This window comes from Lutra lutra, chromosome 17, assembly GCF_902655055.1.
Source record: "Lutra lutra chromosome 17, mLutLut1.2, whole genome shotgun sequence".
In the NCBI taxonomy this organism is placed as follows: Eukaryota; Metazoa; Chordata; class Mammalia; order Carnivora; family Mustelidae; genus Lutra; species Lutra lutra.
The window spans coordinates 29,896,456-29,920,104 of NC_062294.1; the positions used below are offsets into that span (position 1 = coordinate 29,896,456).

General features: G+C 36.0%; 1 protein-coding gene across 6 annotated transcripts in view; it reads left to right on the forward strand.

The window, feature by feature from the left end:
- Positions 1-23,649, forward strand: part of RPGRIP1L (RPGRIP1 like) — a 94,568-nt gene that overhangs the window by 6,367 nt on the left and 64,552 nt on the right. For all 6 annotated transcript variants that reach the window (XM_047712431.1, XM_047712433.1, XM_047712432.1 and 3 more), the window contains 6 exons: positions 2,498-2,796; positions 5,864-5,966; positions 7,481-7,624; positions 17,771-17,876; positions 19,964-20,110; positions 21,679-21,752. In XM_047712431.1, coding sequence (XP_047568387.1) covers positions 2,498-2,796; positions 5,864-5,966; positions 7,481-7,624; positions 17,771-17,876; positions 19,964-20,110; positions 21,679-21,752 — 873 coding nt within the window. The remainder of the gene's footprint in view (positions 1-2,497; positions 2,797-5,863; positions 5,967-7,480; positions 7,625-17,770; positions 17,877-19,963; positions 20,111-21,678; positions 21,753-23,649) is intronic.

Here is a 23,649-nt window from a genome sequence, read left to right on the forward strand (position 1 = left end):
CTGAGAGTAGTAATCTAATGACCACTGTGACCCAAAGCTCTAAAATCTTGAATTTCATACCACGGACACTACCTAGAGGAACGTGTAGAATTGCTCTTTTTTTGTTGTTGTTGTTGTTAAATATTTTATTTTTTTATTTGACAGAGAGAGGTCACAAGTAGGCAGAGCAGCAGGCAGAGAAAGGGGGAAGCAGGCTCCCTGCTGAACAGAGAGCCAGATGTGCGGCTCAATCCCAGGACCCTGAGATCATGACCTGAGCCGAAGGCAGAGGCTTTAACCCACTGAGCCACCTAGGCGCCGCCCCCTTTTTTTTTTAAGTAATCTCTGCACCCAACATGGGGCTCGAACTTACAACCCCAAGATCAAGAGTTGCATCTCTACTGACTGAGCCAGCCAGGTGCCTCAGAACTGCTTTGAAATTTAGCCTTGGGGCGCCTGGGTGGCTCAGTGGGTTAAGCCTCTACCTTCAGCTCGGGTCATGATCCCAAGGTCCTGGGATTGAGCCCCACATCGGGCTCTCTGTTCAGCGGGGAGCCTGCCTCCTCCTCTCTCTCCGCCTGCCTCTCTGCCTACTTGTGATCTCTCTCTTTTTGTGTCAAATAAATAAAATCTTAAAAAAAAAAAATCTTAAAAAAAAAGAAATTTAGCCTTAAGGTGTAATTAGTATCACATTCATATAAACGTAGATCTGATAAACCACCTTTTTAAATTAGTACTCAAACTTTACCAGATCACATATAATGCATTAATACTACAAAATAACCACATCAAACAAATGAAAATTATTGCTTTTACTAGACAAACAGAATCTTGTTTCTTGACAAAAAGTTTCCTGGAACATCCTTGAAGGAATTTAAAACCACTCTACTGATGTACTTTTCTTTCCTTAAAAATTTGGGTCATTTATGATTCTCCACATGTTGACTACTTTTTTATATTAAACCTTTGTCTTTTGAATGTGATCTCTATCGCCGTGAAAGTCTCTCTGTAACAAAAGATTCAGATGTTTAGGTTGACATCTCATTTAGACGGCAACCATATTTCTATGGCTAAACCATTGGGGGGGGGGGCAGGGTAAGGATTCTTAACTCATTAAAGAGCTAGATAGAGTGTGTGGCTCTGCTGGGCTTATGATACCTGCCCAAATTTCCCCATGATATATCATTCTCTGGATTAGGTAGAAAAGGAACTAATCCATTGATTATTTTACTAGGGTGTTTGTGGTCCTCTTGGATCTTGGTTTTTATTATCCTATATCCCTTATAAAGCATGTTTAATGGATTTGCCTCAAGGGAAAGAGAAAACAATCTTAACTGATTATGTTATGCATATTTCTCCCTGATGCCACATGCTGTAGGCCGAGTAGCCAGAAGTGTAGATAGACGTGTATTACTACCGCTTTTACAGAGGACTCCGCTTAGGGCAAAAAAGGGTTGTTCTATGACATCCCAAAGCCATTAAGGATTTTTTTATTTCACTTTTGTTCTCTTAAGTAAAAGCTTCTGTCCATAACCATGCTAAAATAAAGCAAACCCCGTGTAAAGAAAAATGAAGTGAGTTTTTATTTTCAATCTCCCGTCTGGCTCTTTATAAAAATAGATTCACTGTAAACTAGAATCAGCTATTGAAGATGTGCGACCAATTTTGTAAAGTCTTGAACTTGTGTCTCTCATCAAAGCCACCTTTTCTTTCTTGTCCTGCCAAGATTTTTCCATTCACTGTCAGGCATGTTTTCCGTACGTGTATATTACATCACCCCCATGTGCCCTTTCTGTCTTTTGTTCTGTCTAACCAGTTTTTATCAAAACTTAGAAGACTGAAAGGTATAAACTCTTAAGATGTCAAAAGCACAACTTACGTCTAAATTTAAAGGTAGCATTAAAATAATACTTTGTGCATCTGAGTGTTTTCTGCCATGAAACATGAACATTTCTCAGGCACTAAGCGGCCCATTTCGGTTTCTCTGAATTTTTCACCGGGCTCTTTATCTCTGTCTACCTATGCATCCTAACATTTTTGTACTTGTAATATGTCTTAATCTTAGAGAACCTGAAAACAGTTCACCTAAAACATATCATCTAAATGCTGCAGTCTTAACACACTTTTCAAAAGTTGTAGCTTACTGTGGCTCGCAACTCTAACCCACCACATCCACAATCTGTAGCTACATTTAAGTGCATACAGCATTCCTACATAAGGTCATGCGTTAAAAATTGCATTTGAGGAACATATGGAGTAAATATGTGTCCTCTCTTTACTAACCTTAAATGATAAGCCTTAGGAAACTGTTATTTGTCAGTGCTATAAAGCAGATTGTTGCCCAGTGGTTTCAATTATCATCAAAGGATTCTTCACAGGCAGTAATAGTTACATCAAAACCTGAAATTTATTATTCAGGTTCTGCACTGAAGTCCTCACAGTGATTATGTTCCTTTCAACAGAATGCATTTTATGCTGACTTCTCACATTCCTTTTCATCTTTTTATTATTTCCCTAGAATGGCCACCAAGTTAATACGGCTAGTTAATGACAAGAAAAGATATGAGCGGGTTGGTGGCGGCCCCAAGCGGCTGGGACGAGATGTGGAAATGGAAGAAATGATGGAGCAGCTTCAGGAGAAAGTTCATGAGCTTGAAAGACAGAATGAAGTCCTCAAGAACAGACTCATTTCAGCCAAACAGCAACTTCAAATCCAGGGTCACAGGCAAACGCCGTACAATTATGTGCAGTCTCGTGTTAACACTGGGCGTAGAAAAGCGCATGAAAATGCAGGCTTACAGGCATGCCCCAGGAAAGGTAAAATAAGCTTATATTAAATCCTAAATGTCAGTCTTTTAGTAGGTCGTTTTACACACACGCGCGCACACACAGTATTTCTGTATTTCGTATGTTTTTAAGTACCTTTAGAAATAGAAAAGTAGTTTTTTGACTTGCATTTTGATAAAATGTTAATATTAACATGAGAACCATTTGTTGAGTAAAACATTGATGTAATTATCTACCCTGATATGAGAGACGCGTGTGAAACTATATAAAATAGTGTAATTTGAGTTGGTTTTCTGTATTGCAGACAGAAATTACATTGACTCAGGCAAATAGGGAAACCAGCTAGTTTGCTTTTAACGATCATACTTTGTTTTGAATAATCACACTTAATTTCTTTGTCAAAAGACCTCTTATAAAATTTGCAGAACTGCTTAAATTTCTCATTGTGTGGAGGCAGCATGACAGTGCAATGCGCACACGACTAAGGGTTTAAAAAATTGTGTTCTTGCTCCTCTACATACTCCCTGGTGACCTCGGACAAGTCATCTAGTGATTCTGAACTTGCTTCTTCCATGCGAAATAAAAGGATTTAAGCAACTGACCATAAAGATCTCCTCCATCTCCAAAAATGATCATAGATCGATCAATCACTTTCCTCATTTTGAGAGCGAATCACCTAAAACCTACCCACACAACAGTTCAGTTGCATAGATGAAACGTAATATAGAAAGAACATGAATCTTTCTAATAAAAATTCCCAATTCTCCCCACCCGTGGACAAACTTTATTTATAATGAGGCGAAAAGTCAATCAATAGTTTCAGTAACTTTTTTTAAATTTCAACTACTAGGGAAGGAAATAAAATTGTAGCTGCGATTGATGTTCGTTTGGAACATGCTTCACATAAAGACCCAACATTTTGAGGGACACAAAAAGTCATGTAAAACTTTCAATTCATCAAGGAGGACCAAAAAATGCCATATAGACCGAAAAGGAGAAAATTTTCTTGTATTTTTTTCTCCAAGCCAAAATATTGACCCTATCTCTTCCTTAGGCAGAGTTCCCTTGAAGTCAGTAAGGCCTCCACAGAGGCAAGAGGCAGCTGCAAGATGAAAGGGCTCAGCTATGCCTAGCTTGTGAGATTGGCAGTAGACTTTGATATAACCAAAGCAATCACAATGCATTATAAATTAGAAAATACCCTGCTGCTAATTAACTTTCTCCTTGGAAGAGAGCACTTGACCTCTCAAAGCCTCGATTTTCCCGTCTGTAAAACGGAGTGATAATACCAGATGAGAAAAAAAGTCAAAAGATGGCAACTCCACGGTAGTGTATTTTATCTTTCAAAAGTTGCTAACCCTCTCTTAGCCTTTGTTGGGTCATCTGTGACTGAAGCAGGGCAAGACGATCTGTATGGCTTGTAAGGTCTTTTATACTAAAAAAGAAGCAATGCCCAAATGGTAGGTTAACATGACAAACTAATGTACTGCTATGAATTGCTGTTTGAATGGAAGAGTCTGGTGGAAGTTTCCTCCTAAAGGTAAAAAGAAAAAAATAGCCACAGAGCAGCACAGTCTTTCAAATGTGACTACAAAGTTCAAATTTCTCCTGGTATTTATATACTCTTAGTAATTCAGACCTTTCTCAGGGCTTGGTACAGAGTCCAAGGCATAGAGCTTTACAGAGCACTACATAGTGATGAATACTTTGTCAGCGATTACCTTTCTGAGTAAACTTGAGGCACCATCATCGGGGTTGATGCCTTAGTAATCTTAACAGTCTCTTCAAGACCGTCACCTTTGGATCCGGAAGTTACGCCATGCTTGTCAGAAGTATCACAGCGCAGGGTGGCTAGGTGAGAACATTAGACTCGCCCTGCCTACAGGCACTCTTGCCCCCAAGCTGCTGAACACATACTCCCATTTTCTATATGTGCCTGGTCAAGAGAAGGAACGGGAAGTACTGGTTTGAGATGTGATCGTTATAATGTGGAAACAATCCTTATAGTGAGGAACCAGTAGAACAAAGATTCTTACAACTCTGTGTGGTACACAGTAAGTTTTAAGATTACTTTAAGGATAAGTAGATTCTTTTTTAAATTTTGCTAGTGATGTTTAGTTTTTCCATAATTTATGTACGAAAAGCTTAAGAATTAGCATTACTGCCAAAATTGGCAAATTTTAACACAGTAAACTATTTTAATGGTTTTAGGCAGAGGCTTTTCTGGTCTTTAATCTGGACTATAATAGAGAAAATTTTGGAAACAGCAAACAATAGTTCTATTCTAATTAAAAATAAACTTTCTTAAAAGAATGTACTTTATCTGTACCTTATATCTGAGACTATGCTCCATTAGAAATCTGAATTATTTGTCATATTTTATCTACCTTAAGCTCTAATAATTTATTTTGTAAATGTAAACATGTAATTAAAATTATGTCTCATTTTTAACAATGGGAGTAGACTTGTAAAAAATGCACCTATTTCTATAAGAAAAATATTTTAAAGGCAGCAGCAAAATGTTTTATTTAAAGGAATCTCATTGGTAATCCCTTTTTTAATTACCTTTGTTTAAATAGGGATTTTCTTATTGAGATGGAAGAAACCAAAGTATAGGAAATATTTTGATTTACACTTACAGTATCTGTGATTCACGCAGATGAAGACAAAGTTCAATATGTAAGGTCAAGGAATGTGAATGACTAAAAAAAAAAATCTTTTAAAACTATATCAAAAATACTAAAAAAAAGTCAAGATTTTGAAATATTTTTCCTTCATACTTTAGCTTATATTATAAAACCCTGACTTTAGTTTTTTCAGAAATAAATTTAGATGCTCTAAATCTAAGTTGAACCAAATTATTTCTAGGTCATTTGGTTTCCATAGTAGAAGTTGTTTAATGGGCAATACCTGATGCTCTGTACATTTAATGCCAGCAGTAATCCCTTTGGCAATGGATTTCTGATTCTCTGTACTATAGAACACATATCTCTCAGTACTTAAGAAATTTTCTTCTATTGCCCATTTCTTCATGATAGCAAATCAAGAGTCCCGCTTTCCCAACTTCACTTTTATAATCTTACTGATTGACTTTTAGGTATTAGATTCCAAGATGTCGATGTAGCAGAAACTCTACAACCCATGCTTACAAAATATGGCAACAATTTACTTGAAGAAGCCAAAGGAGAAATAAGAAATTTGTATGTATTCTTTTTGTGGTCATTTTAGAACTTTGTTTATTGATCATGTCTTTTTTGATCCCTCCCTTTTTCTTTATTTTAAACACAATTTGTTTATGTACAAATAATTTGCTCCACTAAATATATCTAGATCTGTGGGGTAAGAACAGATATTATATAACATGTTTCCAATAAAATGAGGAAAATGAACAACTTAACCAACTACATCAGTGGAGAGGTTCATAGAATAGTCCTCTATATTATAATTTTCTCCCCAAACGAATGGCATAAAGCCCAGTCATTTAGAATAGTGTAAGCTTTAGGGGCAACATTTCCATTCTCAGAAAAATTACAGGTAATTTTTTTTTAGATCCTGAATTAATTAACCTTTTTGCAGTTAAAAAAAGAGAGAGAGAATTAGAGGGAGTGGCTTAAAAGTTTGGAGTTATCAAATACATATGGATTTCAGATTTTGTTTCACTGTGATTCTGTGGTACTGCATTCTTCATCATACTATGGTTTCAAAAGTTACTTCTGCCACATTTAGCTTACTTTCCCAGTTAATCAAAGCCTCATGGTTTGAGTGTCTGTGAATCACACAAATGAAGATAAGGTTCCACCTTACCTACAGGCCTTCACCTGGATCATCAAAAAGTAACAATTCTGAATGAGGAAAGAAAACATGAAATAGCATCATGCTTTAGACGGTTGCTTAAGAATAATAAAGACTTCAGATTACTTCTTTTGAATATTTTATTTTTATTTTTATTTTATTTAGTTACTTGACAGAGAGAAAGCACAAGCTGGCAGAGTAGCAGGCAGAGGGAGAGGGAGAAGCAAGCTCCCTGCTGAGCAAGGCGCCTGACATGGGGTTTGATCCCAGCATCCTGGGATCAGGGCCTGAGACAGTGAAGGGAGTTGCTTAACCAACTGAGCCACCCTGGTGCCTCTGAATATTTTAAATACCAGTTACAGCAATAACTAGTCTGCAAAGGAATAAAACCAAAAGACTAAACCCAATCTTGTTCCCTGCTAATCAGCTGAAAAAACAGGGTTCATAGGAGTTTTCTGAGGCTCATTACACTGGGATGCTGCCAGACATGGTAGAGATAAATAAATACAAGCAAAAAAAACCTCTGTTACGTTTTGCAAATCCTTGCTCTCTCTAAAGTGTTAAATTGCGCGGTCTAGGCAGATGTACACAGGAAAAACCAAAAGTGTATAAATTATCTGAAGATGGGCAAATTGTGGACTACGTAGTAGGTAACCAAAAAATACTGAATTGAATTGAATTGAACTGAAGTCCAGGTTATCATCTAAGACATTATTGTATAAAAAAGCAGTATTTTGAATAATTCCATATGCACGTCTACATCGTCCCATTTAATCTGCTATTCACTATATGCAGAGGCACTTAAGCTAAAAATGTTTAACTTCTACTTGCTCTTTATTATGAAGAACTTTCTTTATACTGATCTTGAATATTGCAGGTTTTTCCTCAACCTACAAATTCTTGTAAAGGTTCTTTATTTCAGAGAAAATGTTATTCAGTCACAGAGAGGCCAGATAGAAGAGTTAGAGCACTTGGCTGAGATCCTGAAAACTCAGTTGAGAAGAAAAGAAAATGAAATTGAGTTATCTCTTCTTCAGCTTCGAGAACAGCAGGCTACAGATCAAAGGTATGTTAAAACAGAAATATCACTTTGATAAGGTCAAAATTAGTTTAAAATACTTTATCATGTGCCATAGAAGGGTAAGTCTTGTCTATTTTAAAAAATCATGTTTTCACTTAACATTCCTCATATAAGCCTCCTCTAGACCTACTAACTGCTCTCAACAGCTCAGGGGAAAGGGCATTTTCCCCATCCTACTCTGCCTCCTCTTGTTTCCCCCACTCATTTGTCCATTTGTTTCACTTATCATAACTGTAGGAAGTTCTGATGCCATTTGGTTGCACCTACCAAGGGAAATATACATGACAAGGACCGTGCTGTTGACACATCTTGCGAATAAGTCCAGCCTCATGTAATTTTTTTTTCAAAGTTAAACAAATTCCATAACATGTTACCAGTATTTTTAGTCCCAAAAAGATGTTTGTTATCTCTCCTAATATTCAAAATTTGCCTCAAATTCTGTTGATTATTGTGGGTGCCGAGGGGGCCCTTCAGCAGTCTCCTTGCTACCTCTTCATTTTTGATGTACTGGATTCTTTCCCATCCTCCTCGTGTCGTTTTTGCTTCCTAATACTTTTGGTTCCTAAAACATCTCCCCTGTTTTATACTTCCACACTGTGTTTCCAACAAGACTTTATCTTCTTACCATATTCTTCCTCAAATGATTCTCCCATTCCTTCTTTTTCTCTTTTTTTCTTTCCCTTTGTTTCCCTTCTATTTGTTTTCTTGGACCAAGGATACCCAGAAGTAGAGGGAGTGGCACATTAAATGGCTAGGTATCCAGCACTTTGCTTAAACAATCATTAACATGTTCCCAATCTTGTTTCACTTCCCTTCACCTTTATTTTCTTCAATTAATTAGCCCCAAGCATATAAGATGTCATCTCTCCCAGGAATACTGCGGTATATATCTCTGATAGGCAATTTTTTTTTAATGTAACACCATGCCATTATCGCACAAAATTAACGGCAGTTCCTTGATACCCTCTAATAACCAGTCTATATTCAGAATTCCCTGAATGCGTCTTCTCCTGTTTGTTTAAAATGGAATTCAAATGAGGTCTACACATTGCATTTGGCATCTCTTATGTCTCTTATTTCTCTCTTAATGTTTTTTAAACCAGACCTAGATCCTCTATTTGTTTTTCCTCTCTCCAGTGTATATGATATGATGCTTATATGGCTAAGTTCTCATGTAGAAAAACCAGTATGATTTTCTAGTTTCTCATTTTGGATTCAGAGTTTAATCCTCCTTTAACAAACTAACCTGCCATGGTAATGTTTGAAAAAAACTAGGAAAAGATTCATCATATGAGACTTGTTTTAAGAACAATAAAATGAGCGGCGCCTGGGTGGTTCAGTGGTTTAAGCCTCTGCCTTCGACTCAGGTCATGATCTCGGGGTCCTGGGATCGAGCCCCGCATCGGGCTCTCTGCTCGATGGGCAGCCTGCTTCCCCCCTCTCTCCGCCTGCCTTTCTGCCTGCTTGTGATCTCTCAAATAAATATATATAAAATCTTAAAAAAATAAAAAATTTTTTAAAAAGAACAATAAAATGGGCTGAAAATATAAGAAGCTTTATATTTCAAAGATTCAAAAGATTAGTATTCTCTCTGATTATATATAAAATTATATAATGAAATCCTGTATATTTAGTGATATTTATATATCCTTCTAAGAGCAAGGCAAAAGAAACATGAATATTTTTGAGAATTATATTAGGCAATACAATTTGAAGCCTGTCTTTGAACCAGCTTGAATACCTAAGAGTCTCTGTTCCCGTAGGAAGAAGAACTGATTAGACTTGGTCTTGGAAAACCAAGACACAATTCCTTCTGAGAAACAATGGGACAGGACCAGACCCCAAAACTCAATATGACCTTAATAAATTACTAACAGCCATATTTAAGATATTACCTAAATATAAAAATTCTATGCTTAGACCAAGCCCAAGCTTAGAGCCTACCCCATCACCTTTACTCCATGGCTGAGGACAGGGTTATCAGAGATTACTTTCTCTGTTATATTTCTTGAATTCCCAAAGAGTAAGATGGACACTGTTTGGCCATGGCCTCCTCCAAAGGGATATGATCATCTAGGAACTGGAATATTCAGTGTTCTTTAAAAGATAGATCCAAAAGTCCTTCAATCCAGGACTAGAACAGCAGAAGAAATGGAGTGACAGATAGGTATGTGTGGTTTCTCCTATAAATATTGCCAGCAAGAGACACCAACATATACACTTCAACGAGTTTACCTTAAAAACTAAACTAAGGCCCTCCTTAGGGAGCTGGATTATTCACTCGATAGCAATCTCTTTTGTCAGGAATTAGAAGTAAGAGAAAGTGAGTATTATAGGTAAAAGAACTTCTGTTGCGAGGCCAAAGAAACAAACCAATTTGTATCCTACCTCACTGATTTTATAATATTGAAAATCGCATGTTACTTGCTTAGAAAGGAAAGGTACCTTTAGTAAATAGCATATTGTTCCTTGAAATACAGTTGTAGAAAACTGAAGAAATGACTTCCAATAAAGGTCTTTAAGTCTTTTTTTCTTGTATGTTTACACATAGCTCAAAATTTTATATGTAACAGCAAATTTTTGAGACTAATGGAAAACTGTTGAAAAAAAGGCTGGGGAGAATATAAAACTTGGTATAATTTACTGTAAAGAAAAATCACAAAATGGAAAACATATTTAACTTCTCTTTCACGGATGCATTATTTCAAATTTGAAATTCTAGAAGTCTGATCAGGCTGTTGGGCTCCTTGTTCTCAAACATGAACCTAACATAGTCGTAATCTTCAGAGTGCGGTGCTCGATATTTATGGCAAAGAGCCTTTTCATAGAATACTACAGAAACTCTTCAGAGTATGTGTTTAATAGACCAGTTTGGTTTGGCATCAACTTGACATAAACTTTTGGTTATCCAAAGCCCTTAATTGCTTTGAAGTAAAAGCCCAGTGCTGTTCTTTTTTATTAAAATCATGTTTTTTCCTGTTATTGTGGTCTATTTTGGAAGACTGAGTTGTGATTTTTGCATATGTTCTACATAATGCCTCATTAGCAAAAAATCTTGTATCATTTACAAGTAGCCTGAATGTCTGTGTTGTTTTGAACAAAAATCCATATTAAAATTTAAACAATATAAAAATGCACATTTTCTGCTTATTAAAAAGGCCGTCTTAAATTAAATACAAAGCAGTAACCAGTGAGCACATGTACATGAACATTAAAATCAGAATGATTTTACCTTTTATTGGCTTTTTCAACTCCAAAAATATTTATACTCTTACCAAATGTGTAGCTAGTTTGTACTAAGTGGTTTTTTTTAGTAAATGTGAGGGTGTTTACCTTCTTAATTAAAAATCATGTAAGTTCCATAATATCCCAGTGGAAGAAATTTAACCTATAAATGTTCCAGACACTCTGACTTACCCTGTTCCCTTTGGTTGACAACAGACTGTCAAATCTTAAAACAGAGAATCCTTTTGCAGCCATGCAGTCAGTGTAAGAAACAGCTGGGCTCTAGGGGCCCCATCTTTCCCTTCTAGGCACACAACAGGGTTACTTCCTGACACTCTTAAGTTCTTCCCCAGTGTTTTATTTTGAAAAATGGCATACCTACAGAAAAGTTGTAAGAATAGTCATGTGAACACTCACATACCTTTCACCTCTTTGTGTATTTGTGAATGACACAAGCCTGTTCCGCATTCTGCATGCACATGCATGAGCACTTTTCCCTCCTTGCCATCCTTTCTCCCTCCCTTCCTCCCATGCCCCCATCTGAGAGTTAGACACATGTATCCTTTTGCTCTCTGTACACTTCTAACTATCTTCTAAGAACAGAGACATCCTCCTGCATAACCACTCTATGGCTGTCATACTCAAGACACTTCATAAAGTAGCATCATCTAACACAGAGTCCATATTCAGATGCCCCAGTTGTATCCCTTATAGCAGGGGTGTTTTGTTTTGTTTTCCAATAGCTGGTTTTAGTTTGTTTTGCTTGGTTTTCATCTAGTATCCAATTAGGGGTCATGTATTGTATTTAATTGTCATGTCTTTTAGGTTTCCTTTATTCCAGAGTGGTTCCCCATTTCCAGCCCGTTGATAGTTGTTTGCAGAACGCCCCTCAATTTGTATTTGTCTGATTATCCAGCCCCCTAATTTAGAGGGCACATCTGGTCCTTGGATGGAAGGGTAAATGGGGCCACGGATAACCATGTACACGTTATGATTACACACGCAGGTGATCTGTCATTTTAAAAAAATATATCCACCAAGCTTTTGCTGCTGTTTTTAAAACTAGAATTTGTCCAGTGGGGGACGCCTGGGTGGCTCAGTGGGTTGAGCCTAACTAAGTCTTTGGCTCAGGTCATGGTCCCAGGGTCCTGGGATCGAGCCCCGCATTGGGCTCTCTGCTCGGCAGGGAGCCTGCTTCCTCCTCTCTCTCTCTCTCTCTGCCTGACTCTCAGCCTACTTGTGATCTCTGTCTATCAGATAAATAAATAAAATCTTAAAAAAAAAAAAAAAAAGAATTTGCCCAGTGGAAAGTATCATAGTCAAAGACCATTTCTTTTCTCCCTGTGTTTATTATTATTATTACCATCATCATCATCTAAGATTTTTCTGGGATAGCAACTTGTTGTATTTTCTTAGCACTTAATATGAAAACAGAAATTGTCACAATTTATAGTAACTACTGTATTAGAGCATACTTGAGAGTGGAAAGACAGCTAGAATTAGGAATATCTCCAAGGAAGCAGACAGCCTAGAAGAGTGGGAACAAGTGATCTCTTTGGATTGGATTTGACTGGCGGTTCCCTCAACTAAGGACTCTGGTCAAATTTTTTACTTCACTAAGCCTTAGTTAGCTACCCCAGCTATAAAATAAAGAGATTGAAATGAATAAGTGGTTCCCTACCTTTGAAACAACATACTTTCGTCCCCAGGGACCTTGTGTTTCTGAAAGATTTTTATCTACTAAGTAAGCAGTATTTATTAATTTAATCAACCTATTGTGTTTTTTTCTTGTATTCATCATAGACCTATATTATGCCAAACATTGCTTCTGATAATTGTGAAGTAACTTGTGTCATTGAACTGACTTGGTATAATTTTATCAAAAAATAAAGACAAAACAAAACTTTCACTTTGGCAACTTAATTGCTAGTAAACCTACATTTCCCATTAGACTTTTTGATATATTGAATGTAATTCTCAGATTCCCACTATTAGTTGGAATCCATTAAACTTGATCTTTAAAATGATCCTTTTTAGAAAATCAGCCAGGATTTCAGTTCTTCCTGTCTCCAAGTAGTCCTTGGGAGTGCTCCCTCCATTTTCATAAGAGAGTGATTATATGCATCTAGAGTGCTTGACAAAACTGTATCTCTCTATTCCTTGTGGGTGTTGAGAGTAAGAAAATATTGAGCTCTGATTCTGTTTTGACCCACCACCACAAGCAAGGTATGATCCACAAACAAATAAACATACAGAGATAAATTTTTTTCTTTATGCGATCTCAAGTCGGGGAGCATCGTTTTCATCTATGAACTCAGGTAGCAATTTTGAGCAAAAATCATTACCTTTCAAATAAATTTGCCTCAGCTCTCTTAGTGAGACTTATTCCATTTAATTTACTAGCAACCTTCTGTAATATTCAGTAGTATTACCTTGCTAGTGACTATTATCTGTGTACCCCTGGTCAAAGCTATGAATGATCTACATTTCTTTTAACAGCACACAGGATGTTTGCCACTGTTTAAAAAAAAAAATACTGTAGGGTTGGTTTGTTTGTTTGTTTTGACATCTTAATTTTATTATATTTTTTCAGTGTTCTGAGATTTATTGTTTACACACTACACCCCGTGTTCCATGCAATTTGTGCCCTCCTTAAAACCCACCACCAGGCTCACCCATCCCCCCTCAGTTTGTTTCTTAGAGCCCACAGTCTCTCATCTTTTGTCTCCCCCTCCAATTTATCCCAATTCACTTTTTCTTTCCTTCTCTTAATGTCCTCCATGTTATTCCTTATGCTCCACAAGTAAGTGAAACCATACAATAGTTGGTATTCTCTGCTTGACTTATTTCACTCAGCATAATCTCCTCCAGTCCCGTCCATGCTGATACAAAATTTGGGTATTCATCCTTTCTGATGGCTGCGTAATATTCCATTTGGAATATGGACTACATCTTCTTTATCCATTCATCTGTTGAAGGGCATCTCGGCTCTTTCCACAGTTTGGTGATTGTGGACATTGCTGTTATGAACGTTGGGGTACATATGGTGCTTCTTTTCACTACATCTATATCTTTGGGATAAATGCCCAGTAGTGCCATTGCAGGGTCATAGAGTAGCTCGATTTTTAATTTTTTGAAGAGCCTCCACACTATTATCCAAAGTGGCTGCACCAACTTGCATTCCCACCAGCAGTGTAAAAGAGTTCCTCTTTTGTAGAAGTGTTTTAAACCTAAGGTTGTTTTCAACCTTATCCCCCAAATTTAGTCAGCCTAAAACTGTGATTCAAAGAGAGCCTCTCCATTCTGTCGTAAGTATTTTACTCAACTATTTTCCAGAATCTCATAGCCTAGCTTCTGTATTCTATAGCCTTGCCTTCTCTTCTAAATGGTGTTAAATACTACATTATAACATTTTTGTCTCATAAAATCAAGAGGCTTTCTTTAGCATTCATAATCTCTACTGGAACAAAGAGTGAAATGGCAACGGGGGCTGGGAGGGATAGTGTGAGAGAGTTGTATGCCTGGGGAATGAAGTCTAAGAAACTTTTACTGGAGGAAAGATTTTTGCTTCTCAAGATTTCATATTAGACTATACATTACATAGCTCCACTGAAAGTTTTTCCTACTCCAGTGTATCTGAGGTTTTAAGTTTCTGGATTTATTATGGCACCCAGTAGCAAAGCCGGAGTCAAGTGTTTTCAAGGCTTCCATTAGAAATTCCTTTTTCAGAGTTTATTGCTTGACTGTTTCCAATTATATGAGGGAAACTTGGCACATAGGTTGTTGAACTGGATTACTTTTTTCAACATAAAATCTAATTTATTTCAGTTTGTTTTTAATCTAGAGATGAGCCAACAACTCTTCAAATAGTTTTAGAAGATTTGATCATAATTCTAAATAATATGTCTATTTAAAAAAAAACAAGAAAAGAAAAGAAAACCACATTTTCCAACTTAATTGTCCAAGGTTTTTTGCAAAATCCTTGTTGAAAAATTGGAGAAATTTATTTTTACAAAGCACATAATTAGCCTGCTTGATATCTGTTTGCAGATCATTTCACCATGTGTAATGCAGCGTGTATGAATTGTTGCATGACTGTCAGAGTTCATCTGAATGTTTTACCATGGATTGTTCTTTCTGTTAGAACGTCATCATTCTGAAGACTTGATGTTCCCATCACTGTGCGTGAAGCAGAGCAAGAAAGCATGATGTGGTGGTCACTTAAAACACTCCTTATAAAATTAGCCCCATCTCTATTCTTCAAAGGAAACAAACCTGAGGCCCTCCTCCTACGTTTTGCACAGAGGTCTAGGACAAGCCTCTAGGCACTGACTCTAGCCCCTTTTTGCCTCCATCATCCTCACATTCCTTGTCAGCTTTTTGTGACACTGCTTTCCCTCTTCTCCCTCTCAGCCAACCCTTATTTTTTTTTTAATCATATTTCATCTAGAAGAATGTTGAATCGATTGTCTGGTTTAAGACAATTTTCCATTGTACACCTTCCTGAAGGCCAGACCACATTTATCACATTGTTGATTTTGATCTTTTACGTCTTAGCACTTTCAACTGGATGGCTAACCATCCTTTCCTTCCCACCATTACCCTCAAAAGTATCTACCATGGGGGCACCTGGATGGAACAGTCAGTTAAGCATCCAACTCTTGGTTTCGGCTCAGGTCGTGATCTCAGGGTTGTGAGATCGAGCCCTGCAGCGAGCTCCATGCTCAGCCTAGAGTCTGCTTCAGATTTTCTCTCCCTCTGTCCCCCTCCACTTGTATGCTCTTTCTCTCTCTCTCAGATAAATAAATCTTTTGAAAAAAATCTAATCATAATAATGAGTCTTACAGATAAAGCCCCTAAAACTGACCCTTGAAAATAATCATTGAAGACTTACAGGTGTTGCATTAGCCCAGATTAGGTGTACTCTCAAGCAAACTGACTTTTAACTTAAAGGACCACATTAGTATTGTTCCCTAACTACTACTGCAGTTGTATTTGTATATGTGCTGCCGAAGCGAGCACACTACTGCAGTTGTATTTGTATCTACCTGGTGGGCAATATTAGCACAAAATACTAAGTCACTTTTCTTGGCAATATTTTGAAAAGTTTAATCATCAAGGAGTTTAGGAAAGTATTCAAGAAAACATCCGCCAGTTAATCCACACTGAAAAGTTTTTGAAAGATGCTTACCAGGCTTCGCCTTGCAAAAAAAAATTAAAAATTAAAACCTGTTATTTCTATGACCCTGTGTGGCTGAGTGGATTAATGGGCCTTAATTCTTTGTTAATATCACCAAGTAATTCTTACCCAAATGTGTGTGTGTGTGTGTGTGTATCTTCTTGAAAATATTAAAATATTTAAAAACAAGAAGAATAAAATATTAGAGATGACTGCAAATATAAGAAAAGATTTGAAATTACTTGGCTAGCATTCTGTCCTTCCGTATCAATAACTGTCACTCACCATTGAGTGGTCAAGCCAGGTCATTCTGGGAAAAGCAGATTAAGTTATATTTTGAACTTCTGATCATGAAAAAATAAATATCTTCTTTATTAGACTTATGTAAAATGTATTTTCCTTTCATACTATTAAGTGTGTGTATATATATGTACACATATATATATACACATACATATATATATGTACACATATATATATATATATTTTTTTTTTAGTGAGTAAAGAGCATGCTATGGGGAAGAATAGTGAGTGTACTACTGAATGTGTGCTCAGAACTACTAGATAACGTGTTTTAGACACATAATTATTTTAACATTGTGTTAAGACTCTATCCTGGGTAAGATCCAGGTTCTTGGACTTGTTTATCTTCTGTGTGAGGACAACTAACTGTCCGATGCCAAAATACAATGAACTTTCAAATATCAAAGAGGAAAATTAAGTATTCCAAGTCCTCAGCTGGTTTACAGATGTGTGAGCTTTGTAGTCCATTTTCTGGTTCCAGTAGGGCATTGTGACAATCTTTCCAATATGTGTGCACTAGATAAGTTTTGGAAGTAAAATTACTTACTTTAAATCTGAAGTAAGTTTCTGAATTTAAAATTTTTATGCTTTTTTTTTTCTTAAAGAAATGAAGTCTAAAACTGAGCTTCACAAGCGTTAAAATACTTTTGAATGTAAAATGTATGAGATTAAGGAGACTACCTCTGTTGGGAAAGTAAATGTCTCTTGAAACGAGTATTCATTTAGCTCTATGATTAACCTTTAACAAGATCTTCCTGTTAAATTCTGCATTTGCTTTAATCTCAGTAGGAAAAATACAAACTAGTATTGCAGCATATAGAGTTTCTTATATACCCTGTGGACGTCAAATGATCTCTTACAGCTAAAGGCACATCTGCAACATATTTAAATGCCAGCTTTGGGCATTATTAGTATAAAATGCTAAGTCACTTTTTTGGGAAATATTTTGAAAAGTTGAAGCTCCAGGAGGAAACTCCAGTAAATGGTAATCTTATGATACCATTTGTTTTAAGGGAGTGGTAGGAAGAGGAGTGGCTGTCTTGCATATTTTTCTCTTAGGGAAAAGTAGTATGATCGTCCTCCTTAAAGTAAGTATGGGGTGGAACGATTGCTGTGCTATGGACTGATGTCCTTTTGCACCATCTTTCAGGACGCCGTAAAAGGGTTTTACATGCATATTATCAGTTGTTGTGGAGGTGACACAGGTCCTCAAATGTGAGTCTCCCCTCAAACTCTGAGAGTCTGATTTAATGAAAGTTAAAGAGCAATGATTGGTTGGTTTTAAATAATAAATCTATCCTAAGTGTATAATAAACTAAAAACTTAGGTAACATTTCAATGAAAAATTGTGATTCCACCCCAGATTTTTTTCTTTTGCCTTGCATTTTTTTACTCTGTCTCTCTTTTCTTAAACATTGTTGAAGGTCAAACATTCGGGACAATGTAGAAATGATTAAGCTTCATAAACAACTAGTGGAAAAAAGCAATGCTCTTTCAGTAATGGAAGGAAAATTTATTCAGCTTCAAGAGGTACTGTGATCATTTTTTTTTATTATGGTAATACATAGATACAAAGTTATCTATGTGTTACATAGGGTATACATAGATATACTATCAAAGATAGTGTTTAAGTTATATTTTTTAATAGATTGGTCATAACACTAAGAAGTTATTTTTAAAGATGCTCTTTTTTCTTAAATGTGTATGATTTCACTTCGTATATTATTTGTAATTTATAACCTAATGACTAAAGAAATAACTGCTTGGACTTTTTATAAATATCTGTGTCATCTCAAAGTAATAAATATATTTATCATAAATTATTTCATGCCAAGAAAATGTATTTTTAACTCCTTTTATCTGAACTCTTATGGACACATAGCACTGAAGGGTTAGATGTATTTGCATCTATCTTCAGTTACAAGCATTTATGAGATATCCAAGATAGATAGATAGATCAAGTTAAAAATACGAGTAATCAGGTTTTGTTCAGTGTTTCTTTGATGCAGTGTTTTGTCTCTATCTACCATTCTCACAAAATATTTGAGTACCCATCATGTCAACTATCAGTGTACTTATTTTAAATCTTGACCATTCAGGTTGGAAATACTTGGGACTCTTTATCCCGGCTGCCTTAGGACTGTAGCCCTACAGGAATGTGCCATCAGAAGATGCCTATTTATTGGACCTGCATAATTAACATAGGTTCTGGAATTAATGAACTCCAAAACATTCAGGACGAGTAGAATTCATATTAAGCAGTACTTTCTTTGAAGTACAGAGATAAGGAAAGCAGTAAATTGATGGAAAGCATAGTCATCTGAAGCCTAAATTTACTACTGAGTTAGATAAATATTTTTAAAATGTATTCTGGTTGGTGTTTTCCCTCCTGCAGGAACCTCCTTTAATGTGAAGTAATAATAACTGCCTTCCATATAAATATGAGGGTTTATGAAAGAGAAGAAGTTGGAGAGTGGAGACAATAGCACTGTCTGCCCACAGATAGAAGAGGGAGGTTAAGCAAACACGGAGCTGAGGGCCATTTCTAACATGGGAATTAGGGAAGGAAATAAAAATGTGAGCTTACATTCTTTCGTCACTGTGACCATTTTGGCTTCCATTTAACAGTACTGCCAGGTATTTGTTCAAAGACCAACAAGGACAAGTGTCCTAGGGCTCCTCTTAGGGGGATTGATACTGAGTAAAGAAAGATTTGAGAGGTTCAGACCAACAGCTTCAATGAATGAGGTAGGAAGCCCAGGAAAAGCTGGTTAAAGATAGCGTGCTATGATAAGACCAGGAAAAAGTTGGACTGAAGTTACTCAAGGGCCATGTTTCCTTTAAATTATTGGAGAACTTTAGTAGAACATAAGTGATACTAATTAGCAGATGAACCATTGGGCGTTACATGTTATGGTTGTATGGTCTCTATGAGAAAACTTTCATATGATCATCTTTTTACTTATTAAAAAAAAGCATGTGACATTAAGAATATAAATTGGAATTTTAAACATATTCATAAATGCCAGTTTAAAAATTAAGAAATTGGGATGTCTGGCTGTTTCAGTCAGAGTGGTGAGTTCAGGCCCCACTTTGGGCATAGAGAGTACTTAAAAATAAATAAATATAAAAATCTGTTTTAAAAAATTAAGACTTCAATAACTATTGTACTGAATTGAAAATTTCAACCTAATTGTATTAAAACAACCTCTGTTCGGCTGTTTATGTGCTGTGGTGACAAATCCTTTCAAGTCTGATTATCTATGGTCAGCATTTTTAGACAGCACGTCCAACCACAGTAACCACAGCAGAAAGAAAAAAATTGCTGAAACTAATTTACTCACTGGTCGCCAATCAGTCAAAAACTAGGGGGAAATAAAATAAAGGACAAAATTTTGCATTATGTGATTCTGTGCTAAGAGAATCCTGTACTTTTTTTCCCTCATTATACACCCAAGTGTCTCCATGGACAGGTAGCCTATATGCATTGTCTGTGAGGTGAAGAATAAACTGTATAATGTGAGCTTTAGGAGTAAATTCACTTACAAAATTGTCATCACTTATTTAACGCAGAATCCAAAAATTAACTTTGAAAAAATTTTCTTTTTGTTTTTTAGAAGCAAAGAAGTCTCCGGATCAGCCATGATGCCTTGATGGCAAACGGAGATGAACTAAATAGGCAGCTCAAGGAGCAGCGTTTAAAATGCTGCAGTCTTGAGAAACAATTACATTCTGCGACATTTTCTGAAAAAAGAGTAGAAGAGGTAAGCCTCTAAAAGTTTATTAACCATTCCTTGCATTAAAACTTCTCTGTCCCTGGGATGCCTGGGTGGCTCAGTTGGTTAAGCAGCTGCCTTCGGCTCAGGTCATGATCCCAGCATCCTGGGATCGAGTCCCACATCGGGCTCCTTGCTCAGCGGGGAGCCTGCTTCTCCTTCTGCCTCTGCCTGCCATTCTGTCTGCCTGTGCTCGCTCTCTCTCACTCTCTCTCTGACAAATAAATAAAAAAATCTTTAAAAAAAAACAAAAACAAACAAACAAAAAAAAACAACCAAAAAAAACTTCTCTGTCCCTGTTTCGAAAAAGTAAAATAGACACATTCCAAATAGTACCTTTATTTAAAGATCCTGAACTACGTACATGGTGCTTTGGGCACAGCAAAATATAATAAGTTTGTTGGGTACATGCCAACTCAGTGTCTCCAAATACTTGCAAATGTGTTGGTAACCAGTTTCCCTAAGAATCTTTCCCCAAGGGTTAAATTCATAAGGAAAAGGAACACATAACATTTTGCGACTTACCTGTGGAACTTAACTTTCTCAGCCTTAACATCTGATTAGCCATTTGAGGTACCAAGACCTCGTTAGACAAATACATGTCTGTTTTTGAAGGGGAAGATATTCTGTTCTGCAACATCAGCAGTTCCGTGACATTATTTCCTTTTTTACTAGGAAGTTGTTTGAAAACTCATCTTTCTATTATTGTTGCTACTCATGTCTCCCAGCTAGCACAGTCTCTTTCTGTCATCTTTGAAACTTGTTCTTAAAGAGAATGGCAATGAAATAAGATGCCTACATTCTGTTCTGATCTTGAGAGAATCCTTACTGTGTCTCAAACTAGCATCAAAAGGGAATTATGAACATGGAAATGAATTTTAAGAGTACTGACCCCCGGGAAAAAGTTGTAACTACAAAATATACCAGTGAATAAAACTTAAACATAAATGCTAGGAATAAATACAGAAAACTATATTTTAGTCATAAAGCTATAGTGGTTATCCCGAGTTTATTTCTAAAATTATTCAATAAAACAAGGTATACGATTTTATTTATTCATTCATTTGTTTAAAAGATGTGCTACTGGCTCTTTGTAAGTTCCAGATAACATAAGAAATTGTGTCTTCAGAGTAAATTGTGATTTGTTTGAACCATGAACCAAAAGAAAAGTTAATCCTTTCATTTTTTATGGGCCAATTGGAAATTAATACAAAATGAATAAAATGATGGAATTCATCAGGAGGGAAAATAAAAAATACTATGCTTCCCAGACTTCATAGCAAACTTTTAACACATTCTTTATTGAGTTTTGGCACATGTCACCATAAAGCAACGCATACGTTTCTACTAAATTAAAACAGAAATATTAATTTCATGTTTACTTAACAACTTGGAAAAAATCAATGCTAAATTACATACAGATAATAAAAGTTGACTAGTTAGCAGCTGCAATTTAGAAGTCAAGACTAAAACATCTTAGCTTCCTCTCATGTTATTTTACTCCTGTGTGGCTTTATTGGATATTCACCTAATGTGTCATTTTCTTTTCATTTTAGCTGCAGGATAGAATTAATGATTTAGAAAAGGAACGGGAACTTTTAAAGGAAAACTATGATAAACTTTATAACAGGTAAATCATTATTACATGTGTTCTCTCATTCTCTTGTTTGAGATCTTTTGTATCACAGCAGTGGGTGTCAGAATATCTAATATTGATTAAAGAATTAGCAATGGATGATTGCAAGAAATATATATGTGTTCTAAAAAAAATAAGCTTTTTTTAGGCATTTGTAGAAAGTTCTTGAAGCTGAGCAGTAGTCTTACTAGAAAACTGTATCATTTTGTTGCCAGTAACAACTGCTATTACCATTTATTGAATATAAACTGTAAGCAAGCAGCCACTGTACTAAATATTTCTCTTTCATGTATTATTAAAAATTTCTCGCAACAACCTGGGAATGTAGGTAGTGTAAATGCTCATTTTGCAGGCAATGAAAATAAAACAGAAATAGGTAACTTACCTACACTCTAAAAGTTTGGAAGTGACAAAGCTTGTATTTGTACTACTTTTGGTCTCTCCAAGCCCTGGTCTCTTCCACTGGGCTCTCCAACCTATTAGCCGAGAGTGATTCTCTTGGTGGAAAACAAAGGTGTGCACTTACACTTGTCTCTGCTCCTTATAAAAAGAAACTCAAGTATCTTTAACTCAACATAAATTTGTTTATTTATATATAAGTAATCTCTACACCCAACATGGGACTCAAACTCATGACCCCAAGACGAAGAGTCACATGAATTTCCAACTAAGGCAGCCAGACACCCCTCAAGATGAATTTTAAAGAGTAACTTCAGTTTTGTTTTTTAATCTACTTCATAGTGATGGTATTTTAAAGAATTAATCCTTGTTAATAATGTTAGAAACAAAATTCCACACCACAGCCAAGCTTAGTTAAGCAGTACAGATTGTGTGTGTGTCTGTGTCTGTGTATATATGTGTATTTTCAAGTCTTTTTAGTATATAATAACTGATAAAGGATAAATAAAAGTTTATATGAAAGCAGATTTAATATATATATTAGAAGATATATGTTAGAGCTGATATTCAACAGTTGCTTCTATTATCTTCTGAAACATCAGAAAGTAGCCATCTGATGATGTACAGACACACCTCTTTTTAACTGTGTGTTTTGGATGTTTTGTAAACTGAATTTACATTTTATAAATTAATCAGAGTGTAGGGTTAGGCTTTTATTTATTTTTACTTTGAAAAGATTCATAGAGTATTGTTAGACATCATTCCAGTTCATAGATCATCTGTGTTGTTTACCAACTAGTGTTGATTATCTTTGCACAGTGGCTCGTTATATGAAGAGTTATTGATAACAGATTCAGACATCAGTTAAAATAATATCTGGGGCTCTCCAACAAGGAAGCCTGGCTAAAAATCTTTATGTGGGATCTACCTTGGACCCCTTCCAGATCACTTGGCCCAATTTGCTTTCTTCTGATGTCTTTCTCATCAGCCCCATTAATTTTACCTAGAGCATTTATTATGCTTCCTGTTTTGTATTTTCATTTCTATAGAACAATACAAGGTTTATATTGATATTTATCTAAGTATCTAGTAGTTATGTTTGAAAATTCCAAATTTCGGTATATAGATCATACAACCACTGCATTGTAGGGCAGAGAAAATAATGTTATCCTCGTATTTTAGAAATGAGGGAACTGAGACTCAAGAAAAATTAAGAAACATGTACAGAGTCACACAGCATTGCTGAGACACCAGTATTGGACCCAAACCCAATTCTTTTGACTCTAAAACTTGAGGTTTTTTCACTGTGCTTCACTATCTCTTGGATTTTAATTTCATTGGGAAACTGATTCTGTGGAAGGAAAATGTTCATGGAATAATAGAACTACCATACATTCAGAAATTTTTATTGGTTTATATTTATCTTCAACATCTTATAATTTTAAATAATTTAACATGGTCTTAATAAAAGAAAATAACTGCCATTGACCAT